The sequence below is a fragment of the Empidonax traillii genome, unplaced genomic scaffold (assembly GCF_003031625.1).
Source record: "Empidonax traillii isolate 1590-97213 ecotype Southwest subspecies unplaced genomic scaffold, ASM303162v1 scaffold115:size2055165, whole genome shotgun sequence".
Classification (NCBI taxonomy): Eukaryota; Metazoa; Chordata; class Aves; order Passeriformes; family Tyrannidae; genus Empidonax; species Empidonax traillii.
The window spans coordinates 460144-472446 of NW_020955308.1; the positions used below are offsets into that span (position 1 = coordinate 460144).

The 12303-nt window shown below is 35.3% G+C and overlaps 1 protein-coding gene across 3 annotated transcripts in view; it reads right to left on the reverse strand.

The window, feature by feature from the left end:
* The window catches only part of PIBF1 (progesterone immunomodulatory binding factor 1), a 106721-nt gene that overhangs the window by 19789 nt on the left and 74629 nt on the right, over positions 1-12303 (reverse strand). For 2 of the 3 annotated variants that reach the window (XM_027882965.1, XM_027882964.1), the window contains 2 exons: positions 10595-10725; positions 2090-2174 (listed from right to left, as the gene is read on the reverse strand). In XM_027882965.1, coding sequence (XP_027738766.1) covers positions 2090-2174; positions 10595-10725 — 216 coding nt within the window. The remainder of the gene's footprint in view (positions 1-2089; positions 2175-10594; positions 10726-12303) is intronic. The other variant, XM_027882966.1, reaches the window with a different exon arrangement.

Here is a 12303-nt window from a genome sequence, read left to right on the forward strand (position 1 = left end):
CAATTCCTTACCCACTCAACAGTCCACCCATCAAATCCATCTCTCATGAGTTTAGAGAGATGGATGTTGAGGGGGACCATGTCAAAGGCCTTACAGAAGTCCAGGTAAATGACATCTCCAGCCCTTCCCTTATCCACTGATGTAGTCACTCCATCACAGAAGGCCAATAGGTTGGTCAGGCAGGACTTGCCCTTGGTGAAGCCATATCAGCTGGCACAAATCACCTCCATGTCCTCCATGTGCCTTAGCAGAACTTCTAGGAGGATCTGTTCCAAGATTTTCCCAGGCACCGGGGTGAGGCTGACAGTTTGGTAGCTCCCAGGGTCCTCCTGTCTACCCTTTTTAAAGATGGATACAATGTTTCCCTTTTCTCGGTCACAGTTACATTAATAGAGACCACATTGTTTCACATAACCAAAATTCAGAAAAAGCCCCACAAAAACCCAATGAAAAAATACAACCCAAACCAAACATCAGCCTTTGTTTCAGTCTCGAATTTGATATTTAAATATACACGTGGATACAGACATCAGAAATAAGAGCTATTGAATGATTACTTCTGAGGCACCTGCAGATGTTCCTGCCAGGTCAAGGACACCTGCAGTCTGGAGAAGTATGTTCAATTACTCTCTTATGGAATTTGACTATTTTGATCTCTTATGCATGGAACTTTACAAGTACTTCAATCAATTTAGAGAGTTAATGGCAAAAACTGTTCTATGAGGAAATTTTATCAGGCAAACATGCAGTGCAATTCAGAAAGAAATTACATGATATAAGAACTTTTTATTTTTAGGTGATTGCTTCACGTTTGAGTTCTGTACTCAGGGAACAGAATTAGAAGAGTTTTCATTTACGTTGAGACTCAGACTCAGCTCTCAATAAAATTATTTTGCTTTCCTTAAAAGTAGTTTTTTAAGTGATCAGGAGAGACAAAGTGGTCTGGACCAATTGATGACACGAGTTCTGGTTTACTGAACGGAATGTGGGGAATAGCATGAAAAGTAGATGAGGGAGAACAATTTTGGAACTGCAGTGAGAGGACTTCAAGAGGTGCATGGATAGTCAGTTTTCTATGAAAATAATGTATTAGAATGAGTGATAATGCAATCTCTGACAGGTTAATTTAGGGGAGCTGTAGATTCCTTGAAAGGAATCTCCTTATCTCCTCTCTTACCAACTGAGAGGATATTGTCAAAGAACTATTGATATCATGACTCTATGATGATCACTTTCTGAATAGGTACCTCTTGATAGTCAGTAACCTGTAACTTCATAAAACTTTCTATGGTACTGTTCACCCTTTTTCAGACTCCTTCAGTAAACTTCACTTATTTCTATCCTTTGTTTCAGACATTTAATCTGGAAAAAGATTTTCTCTCATACTCGATGGCATATTAGCCTCTTAAGATTGTTCACACAAAAATCTTGACAAAAGCTCTTTAGGATTCCCTGTATAAATCATTTCTGTGTAAGTGGAACAATTTTGCATACTTTTAGATCTGAGAGTGTATTCCAGTCCAGTAGCAAGCTGACTCCTTGCTCAAATTAAAGTCAGGTAAATACATAAAAAATCACACCGACTCTTGTCTGAATGAAACCTGTGTTACTACTGTCCTATTTCCTCTCCCCAATCCCTGTTTTGGAGTTGAAAAGAAATTCAAATGAATGTATTGAATTGCACAATGTTTTGGTCCAGGTTTTTGGTCACAAGGATCAGGGAGCACAGAGAGATCCTGGGGCATATTGTGGCACGCACAGGCCTTGGAGATTACAAGTGTAACAATTTCATCATCTTTATCTAGATAACTGTTAAATGCTTGAAAATTCCAAACATGTTGTAATGCATGTCTGCTGGATGCAAAAGAAAAAACCAACAGAGACTAAATCATCAGAGAGAATTTAGCAACTGAGAGTACAACCCTCTCCACTACCTGACAGACACAACCACCTCTGTTTCTCAAAACAACATAGACAAAAAAGACCCAAAAATCAAACCAAAGTAAATCAATTTTTTCTCCATGGTTTAAGGCCCAAGAGAGGAAAAGTGCACTTACGGTAGTAATGCTAAAAGAGGAAGATTAATTACCTCACGGTCATTTAGAAGTCTCTCCAAATCTGCTGCCATTTGATTCTTGACACGCAGCAAAGCTGTCTTTTCTTTATTTAAAAGACTGGTAAAAAGAGGATAGAAAACGCAGTAATAGCAACAGATAATCTCTTTTAATCTCGTATTCTGGATGAAACACGCATTTTCTAAAGCTAAATACTGGCAACAATAATAGTCTGCTTGAGCAATTGTATCTAATGATCCTTTTCTATATTCAAGCACTGAAATTTTTATAAATGGTCCTGAATGTACTGATACACACAAAATTTTATTTTAATCAAACAGAAGAACTATTCAAAGCCTTCATAAAATGTTTTTGTTTTGTTTTTTTCTCTGAAGGGTAATTTAAATTATCAGAATATTCTATTATCATCTCTTGGTTTCTTCTAGGGAAAATGAGCTTATTTTATAAGCAAAGTAAGGCTCCTTGCATCTACGCTTCTATATCAAAATGTAGATTTCTTTGTTGTATTCATCACTAGTAGTAAAACACACTGTTTTAAGTATCATCTCTTTTTATACTACTGTATTTGAAATTCTGAAAATATCAAATCAAAGGAAGAATAACATCCAGCTCTCTCCCTTTTAGCTGTGTAGTTTCTGTGAAAATTGTAAATGTATTTCTGCTATTTTTTACTTTTTATTCTAAGATAATGCATGGGATCAAGTTTGTCCTATGAACCAAGTATGAAAACTGTTTTAGCATGAAGGCATGCTTTAGTAGCACAATGTCAAGTTTAACTCTAATTGTTCTTTGGTTTTGTAGTTATAGAATATGAACATTTGAAATGTTTAGCATACATATTGTGATTCCAGACAGCAGTTCCACTATAATTAAATGTATTTTCATACTTAGCCCCAACATGAGTTTCTAACAATAAACTTCAGACTAATGCATGCATAACACCACATATAATCTAGTTTGCTAAAACAGCCACAAAGATTTTCTTGGAAGACCAATGTTATATATGCCATTAGCATGACTTAAATAAATAGGTTGTACAATATAAACCGTAACATAAATCAACAACTATGAAAAATGCAATTCTGCATGCGGAGTCCAAATATGTAATACTGAATATACAGGTCAGGAGTTCAAAAGCAAATGTATTTAAATTTTATAAATGGAGTGGAGCAATTACATATGTTGCAAACACAGATTATTTAATATTTCCAGTATTTGATCCAGAAATGATCAACAAAATAAATCAATCTTTAATTTGCCATGTACCATCCGCTTTTTTCAAATAAGGAGCATCATCCTTTGCCCCAGAGATTTTTTGGCAGTTCCTTGCAAGCCCTGTATTGTAAATTAGAGTGTCAATTCCTTCTAGGCATTCATTAATTCTCAGAAAAAAAATGTATGCTTTTGCCAAATTGCTAACTGTTTCAGCTATTTAAAAGGAAAGCAGTAACATTTATGAAAAGTTATAAAGATATTTTAATATTTTCAAGTGTTTTTTTTTTCTGTCACATTTTTAATCATGATGAAATTGCTGTACTATTTTTTTTTTTTCCTGGGTTCATGTGTTGTAATTTACTGGTATGTCACTTTGTCATGGATTTCTGTATTTCCTAAGAACATTAATACTTCTATAGGCTGGCAAAATTACTAGAGAAGCAATAATAAAAGTTTTTCAATGACTTTAGTAGTGTACTGCATAAGCAAAAACATCACTGTTTATGACTTAACCAGAAGTTCACGTTCAAGGTTCGATTTCACCTACAGAACAGAACCTACTCTACTTATACCTTCTGAAATGATATGACATGACTGATCCATGTGAACCAGTTCTAAATTTCTTTGTTTATAGTCAAATATAGGACATAGACTCTATATTATTCAGTAGCACTTGATGTGTTTTCTGTCATACATATTAATATAGAATTACCAAAGCATGTGCAGACTTTAGATTTAGTAGTTTTGCAATACTTATGCTTTTTCATCATTGCAGATAGAAGAGAATAAATCCTGTACTTCTGAAAGAATACTGCTAGAGAGGCTTATACACATTTAACAGAGCAAGAAAGCAGTTACCAGACAGAATGATAATATATTCACACCTGTAATGAGTATGCAGAGCAGAAATACCTTCAAAAGTTCTGTTTTGGGAAGGAGACTGACCATTTCAGTCCCTGTTTTGAAAATATTCTGAACCAGCATCTAGGACATCAGCAAAGAGGTTCTAACTTTAAACTACCTTACACTTCCATCAAAGAGTAGTTTAACCTGATCCAGTTTTAACTGGCAGTGTAAGAAATCAGAGAGCAGCTTTACAATTAGTTTCAGATGCCTAAGTGAAAACTGTTGTTGAAAGATAATCTCTCCCTTACCACATTCTGGTAACCTACTCTTTGTGTTGGCACTGCAAAATTTGTGACCACGTTAATTAGGCCATTTCACTGATCTGGATGGAAGCTGGAGTCTTTTTAATGGATATTTTTCACATGGGTCACCAAAACAACTGGATTTACCACATAGAGTGAAGATCCACAGCTGAAGGCAAGGATAAGAGTGCTCCATTCAGTGACGGAGGGCCTTAACTGCCTTGTTGTGATTCTGAAACCACAATCTATGAGTCTAGACAAAGCAGCTTCTCACATTGGAGCTCAAGGGATATACCTTTGATCTGAAGAGACAGGATCTTCTTTACCAAGTGTAGACCATGCTGTGCTCCACAGTCCTGGTCACTGATTGCCCTCACTCTGCATGTGGAGAAGGTGCCCTTTGTGAGATGTAGGGGCTGTAATTGTAGCCCCAAAAGTCCAGGTTGGAGCACTAACTGAAAAGGAGTGCAACCCCTGTTTTTTTCTATGTGCTTTTACAGAAGAAACTGAAATGCCTGGGAGAATATTCAGTTTCATTCCATCATGCTTTTAAAGCTTAGCCAGGTATGAATCCAGGTACTAGGAATGCAGGGCTTACCACAAAATACTTGTCATATACATACACATTGCTCATAGCAACCACTGTCTTGTTTTGTTTTGTTTTGCTTCACTCAGGATCTAAAGTCAAAGTAGCTTGGATATTTTAAGTAAGACATTTTTAGGTTACACAATTTTTCTGGAGAATACTAACATTTCCTAGCTTCAGACTTATAAACCCTTTTCAATTTGGGCAATTAAGTAATCTTCATGCTTAAGTTTAAATATACTAGCTACTATCCTGTTCAGAAGCTTCTATTATTAGATATTCTGAACACCGAACAGACTAAATAAACATGGTTTAATACATTACTGGGTTTTATTATTACTTCTATTCAGTTTGAAAAAAGAGTAGGTTTCTTTTTCAGTGACCTGTGTACTCCAAATGCTGTAAGAAATAAAGACTGTGCCTTTCTGTTAATTTCCCCTAATGGCATGAAGTTGAATAACCCAATCTCGAATCATTTTTTTGCATTTTGTATTCAGATACAAATATTACCATCGAAAAAATCAAACACAAATAGTATACATGAAGGTTTTGTACATGAAATGGAATACATAATATAGCCATATAGTGAAGCTACACCTTCTCTGCCCATTACAGATGAATAGTTTGGAGCAGACGGTTAATTATTTATCTAAGTCAAATTTTGTTTTTAAGTCACATAGTTAGAAAGAGAGGTATAAAAATTTTGCAAATGAAAGTTCTTTAGAAGAAAGAATATATGACAAATTACTGCTCTCTCATTGTGCAGGCAAATGACCACGGCTCAGATTTTTAAATGGATTTAGGAGAGTAGTGCTTAATGATTTTAATTGGAATCCTCCAGGAGGGTTAAAAAAAATTATTTAAAAAATATCCACGAAGTGTCTGAATTGAAATTATTTTTTCAAATTGTTAAAAAAAATAAATTCAAGCAACTTTTTTAAAAGTTGTGTTACAGGTCAGAAAATGTAGAGAAAATGACGTATTTCTACAAATTTTGCTTGGACCATTTCTCAGGTAAACTGAAGTAGCATTGGAATAAATGATGCCTATTTCACAGAATGGCAATATTCTCTTAAAAAGCTCATTGCCATTCTGTGATGGGAAAAACTTATCTAACACTGTATGCCAAGTTTTATGTTTGGATGGCAATTAGAGAACCCAAAATGTTTAGGTAAGGAACATTTCAGTACAAAGCTTCTTAGTGAGCAAAATCCTTATGTGGCTTCTAGATTTGCCACACAGTTAAGGCTTTTGAGGAGTGCTTTTGGGAAAGTGAACCTCTTTTAAAACCAGCCACTGGTACTGAGAAATTTAAGTAACTGCATTTAAAATAAATATCCTCTCTTTATGAATGAAGTCCTGTTTAATGTCTCCAGTTATTTATAAACCTAGATGTTTTTAGCAGAAAATTATGTACTAAAACTACAATTACTTCACTACATACATAAGAATGAAATTCAGAGATTTGTTTTCCCACAGCACGACAGTTACAAGCATTTCTTTTCAAAAGGAATGCTAAATGTGTTATTTTAATTTCTGACTAAAGAACTGCATGCTAGAGAGATTTCTTTATAGTAACAAGGAGTCATCCTCACATATAGCACTACTCTTATTAACCATAGCTATTTACTTTTATTAACGAGAGTGCTATGTGGTCTAACATAAATAAAAAGTTACTTAACAGAATATTTTGAGATATGTGGACCACCTATAAATTCACCCTGCAGATGCTCTGTCACTCAAGGCCAGAGGTTTTGTATTTGAAACATATATGCAGGTACATTGGCTCAGTGCTCAAGTGTTCTGCTTCCAGAGCCATCCAAGTTCTCTTCAAGGCCAAATGCCAGCACAGCCCGTGGCCTGTCTGGCAGAATTCTAAGGATATGGGAATGAGAGTGGTAGTGAACATTAGGTGTGGGCAACACCTAACAGAGCTTCCATTACCCCTAAACAACCTCTCCTTTTATCTTCGAGTGGTAATACACTTGTACCTACACAAAGAATCTAAGCACTGACATCACCACACCTTTAATAACCTGGCAATGGGTCCCCAAGTTGTTCATGCAAATAACTAACAGCAATGACGGTTGCTCAGCTAAGCACTTCCCCAATCACAACAGCTCTTGCAGCTCCTAGTGAAGGTACGGCTCAAAACCCACAGATTTGTGTGAAAGATGTCCAGAACAGACACACTTCTCAGCAAGCCACTAAAGTATCTCCAGTTCTGGTAGAATATACTACTTTAAGACATTAATTCTGCCTGGTAAGTATTTTGACTACTCCTTTCCTTTCAATGAGAAGTTGGATGGGGCTTTGGCCAATCTGGTCTAAGTGGAAGATGTCCTTACCCACGGCAGAGGGGTGGAACTAGATGAACTTTAGAGGTTCCTTCCAATCCAAACCATTCTGTGATTCAGTTTGAGAGCTACTGACACAAGCAACCTTGTGCACTATTTGAACAGTTCTTCCAAGTGAGGAAGACATTTTGATATGGAGGGTCTGAAAGATAGCCTTAGCTCTAGAGGTAATGACACTTAAGGATGAAGGCATGTAAGCTGCTCTGATGGAAGTGAACTTTGAAGACCATGTTGAAAAGAAACTTAGATGGATCTACAGGACTTCTCAAAAATATTATATCAAAATGATCTGCCTGAATCTGTCCCATTCCTCTTGCAGAAATAACTGCTGTCAGAAATGACACTTAAATAGAATTATGAGTGTGGAGAATCCTGAACACATCTGCTGCTTGTTAAGGGACCACATAAGTGACTTTAGGTCATTTTGTGAAAAATTGGTAAAGATATCGCCCAAGAACATCCAAAATGAGATTTCAGTCATAGATAGCCTTCCTCATAATTACCTTCCTCTTGATCTGATTTCAACAGGATGGTCTATTTCATCACAGAATCAAGCTCACATCCAGTAGCAACCAACAAACTTCTCAATAGACATGAAAATACAAATTATTGCAGGTTACTGCAAAACATTTATAAAGTTGCAAGAAAGTACTGACTCATCATCCTTGGAAATCTGCTGGAATCTAATCACCCCAGGAGTTCTAAAAAGATTATTGGCCATGATCACTGTGTACAGAAGCCAATTATGGATTAAGACTAAAAAAGTAAATTCACTTGCAAACTAGTCCTTGCTGATCCCTCCACACTCAAGTGAGATGTGATAGAGAACACTGGCACTGATAACACAGCTATGACTGCTCTGCTTAGGGAATCCATGATTTACATAATGCAGAGCCGTGTTTCTTGATGAGCAGATGACATAAAAACACAACATGAAAAGAACATTCCTCCACCACAGATTCTGCACACAAACAAGAAGGAAAATCACGATCAAGCAAAGGGCAGCTCTAAGGGTAAAAGTAAGTATTTGCTCTTGATTATGAGGGTGCAAGCATATCAATATTACATTGATTTATCCAGAGTCTGGTACTCAAATACAAGATTAAAAAAAAAACATATTTAAAAAAATCACTAGTATTTTTAGAGATCTGTCTGAAAACAAGAGTTCAAACACTATTTTTCTGTTAGCTGGTACTTGTGAAATTGCTTTTTAGAAATACAACTAGTGCATTTATTGTATTTAAAATTAAACTCCCCCCGTACTTTGTGTAATTGTAGCACAAATTAAACCTCAACTTAGAGAGGCTGCTGCAGAATTGCAGTATTAACTATTAATTATAGGTAATGGTTGAAAGAACAAATTTTTTTAATGGTTTTACAAATACTAAAATTTTCTCTCAGCTCTGAAATACAGAGAAACCAGGCTTCATAAAACATGTTTAGTGTTTTCACTAATGCTTTTCTAATAGCACCAACATTATCTGCAGAATTTAGGGCTCTCCTTGAGGAACATTAATTCTCTGAACTCATCCTCTCAAAAATATTCCACACACAAACCAACAAAATGCTGTTTAATAAACTAAGAGGGATAGGAATAGTGGGCTAAATCTTTTGATCCAGCACAGCTTCCCTTGGCGTATATTTGGTGGGGATTATCATTAATTTACTTAAATCCTATTCTGATTCAGTTCTGGAATAGCTGGGAGTTAGACTCGTCCCCAAAGTAATCTGAAATAACCTAAGGGATATTTTAATTTAAAACTGTCATCAGTAGATTCCAAAAGGTTATCCTCATGACAAAAGATTGTTTGAATGTAATGGTTCTCTGGTTAGAAATCCCTTCCTCTAACCTTCTTCCTCTCACTTACGGGAAAGCAAAGAACCAACATTATCAACTTGTAAGAGATTATTATTTCTCTTGTGTGCTGGGGAATACCAGCAATTTAGGATCTTTGTTTTAAACATGAAGTTATGAAGAACAAAATTAGGGACTAGAAACTGTACCAAAAGTCCTAAGACATTAGACTGTTTCCAAGAATTTCACTGGCCTACGAAACCAGGCCAGCTAGGGGAATAATAGCTGTTTTTAGTTTACAAGGAATATTGGAAACTAGAGGAAAAAAACTTCTTACCAAAATATTTAATGTGCAAAGTAAGTGTTACTTTTTTTTGGTACAATATTTTTTTGTTAGACCACACTTCACTTTACAGGAACACAGACTAGTGATCAGCACACTCCAGCTCCCCACAGAAGAATACTGCTGGTATGTTTACCATGAATGGTCACACTGTGGGGAAGATCCATTTTCTTCCTTAACCTGAGGTACTTTAACATGAAAAAAGTTCCCTTTACAGTTAATGTAAAAGTAACAGGCATCTCTAGGAAATTACTCACTCCATCTAATATCTGAATTGCTTTTTGGAGATGTCACTTCCACTATGAATTACTAAGGAAAGTTGACCTAAATCCCTAATTTAGGTACCTTAATTTGTAGGCTAAATTTAAGAAGAATATCTGGGCATACAGATTATTTGCAATAAGCCATATAAACTCCAGAGAATCACTGTTAATAAGGCATTCAAGTTCTTACATATTTCAAAGCATGACACATACACTTTCAGAAATGACCTCATCTATTTACTTCCTTTCTTTTGTAGCTTTTGAGAGACTTTTGGACTACTATGTGAATAATGAAAGACATTTTCCTATTACCATCATCTGAAACTGTACGACGCTGGGAAGTTGCTCAGTGGTCAGAGAGTTCTGACAGACAGATATAACAGGAAATGAGAGAGCCTCCACTATAGAATAAGCTCTACTTATGCCTGAAATACCCTTTGCTGGTGGACTAGTCTATAATTTTTCTCTGATTTTATTTCTTTATTTTTACTTTCATACACCTAGTGTGTCATTCTTTCCTTTTCCTCTTCTGAATTTTCCTTTACTTCATGGGAGCTCTTCTCAACTCCAAATTCACTTTAAACCTGACTATCATAGCTGCTTTTCCAAACCTAAAACCCCCTTTTCTGACATTATGACTGAAATCACAGATGCTAGAGTTGCAGCATAAAGACTGGAGTTCATCAATGATGAAGAGTTAACATCTCCCACTTTGTGGTCAATGGCATCAATTTTTTTCTAATGATAAAGACATAAGCAATTTAACTTCCAGTTCAAGAGAAAGTAAAAAAAGAAATAGTAATTTTAATTACCTGACATCTTTTTCAAGTTGTGTAATATGTTCTTTCTGCAGATTTATTTGAGAATCTCTCTGCTGCACAGTTTCAATGAGATATTTGTATGGCTGTTGTGCTTGATTCAACAAAGAATTTGCTCTCTCAAGCTGCCAAAAGAAAAGGTATTACTACTATAAGTTTTATAATTAATAAAGCATAATTATTTGATTATTAATTATTATTAATTATTGATTTTTACCAGTTGCAAACCAAAAAAAAAAAAAAAGAAAACAAACCACCTTCAAATTAATTAGTGTATTATCCCCTCAGTTTTCTATTCTGTTCTTTTCACTGCAATCATGCTACTCTCTACCCTTCCCTAATCTTCATTTTCAAGAGTTTTAATGTAACAGCTTCCATTGATTAAAAAAGAAATAAGTATAGTCAATACCTCTGTCTGTGGTGTTATTGACCGGTGACTTTTAAAAAACACTATACTATTACAATGGAATTTTCAGCTCAGAAATTGAATATAGATAAAAAGATAGTACAAATGGAAAAAAAAAATCCCTTTCTCCTAATCCATTATTCTATATGAATAGCAAAATCCAACAAGATGCTTAAAAGACTAGAAAAAATTAACTGTCATTCCCATAAGTAGGAAATAAACCTTTCCTGAACAAATTAAGATGACCAGATTTAAAAATCTTGCATGATATGGCCTGCATCTTGAGCAATATAATAAGAACATTCACTAAATTATGTACAGAATTAAGATCACACAACAAGATTTAGTAGTTCCAGCAGCTGGAGTAGATGTAAGTCATGAAAAAAGAGAAAGCACAAATACAATGTCAAGTTGAAGGCTCGAGAAAGGCATTCAGTGGCAAGCCAACTATTCAGCTTAGTCAATTGCTTCATTTGAAGTACCATTTTTTTCTGTATATTAACTTGCTAGTTGCTTTTTAAGTTACCCAAAGACCATACTAGCCTTCTAGACAAAAGGGACTCTATCCATCTGTTCTGGCACTGTTGTTCAAATCTCTGTGAGGTGAACTAATTCCAAAATTTAGACTGGACTCCAGATGTAGAACTTACAGATCACTACTTTGCAGAAGCTGATATATAGGCTTCCACTTACTTAAACTGAGAGTAACAAAGTGAGTTTCAGAGGCAATAAGTGGATTATCAGTAGCTGAGGATCTTTCTTGGATCACGTCACGAGAATTCCTTTATTCTGTTTGTCCTATGCATGGTCAACAAACCTTCTGTAGTAGAAAGAAAGTCTCAATACCTACTTTAACATTGCAGGTTACTGTTATATAAAGCACCTGAAAGAGGACTTTAAGGGAAAATTCTTTTCTAATGCTGCATCAAACCATCAAAATAGATAGGATCTTGCAGTTAATATATAGGACTATAATAGGACTAACAGAAGACTGACAAGTTTTTTTCAGTAGATGAGCTTTTCCATAGGGTTCCAACTTTCAAGTAAGTACAGTATATTAGACTTCCTTAAAATGAATGAAAACATGGAAAAGTCAGTATTTTCTTCTTGGTATTCTCTTCTTTCTGAACTTTTCCACAGGATCAATATGATTTCTTTCTATAAAGCTCAACAGCAATTGTTTCAAGGAAAGACCAAAAGCAGAGTTTTAGAAAGAGAATCCATTTTAGTTATTGAATTATTTTTCTTTTCCATCCTCCTTGAAAAAGCTAATAAAACACAGTTGTATACTTCACTG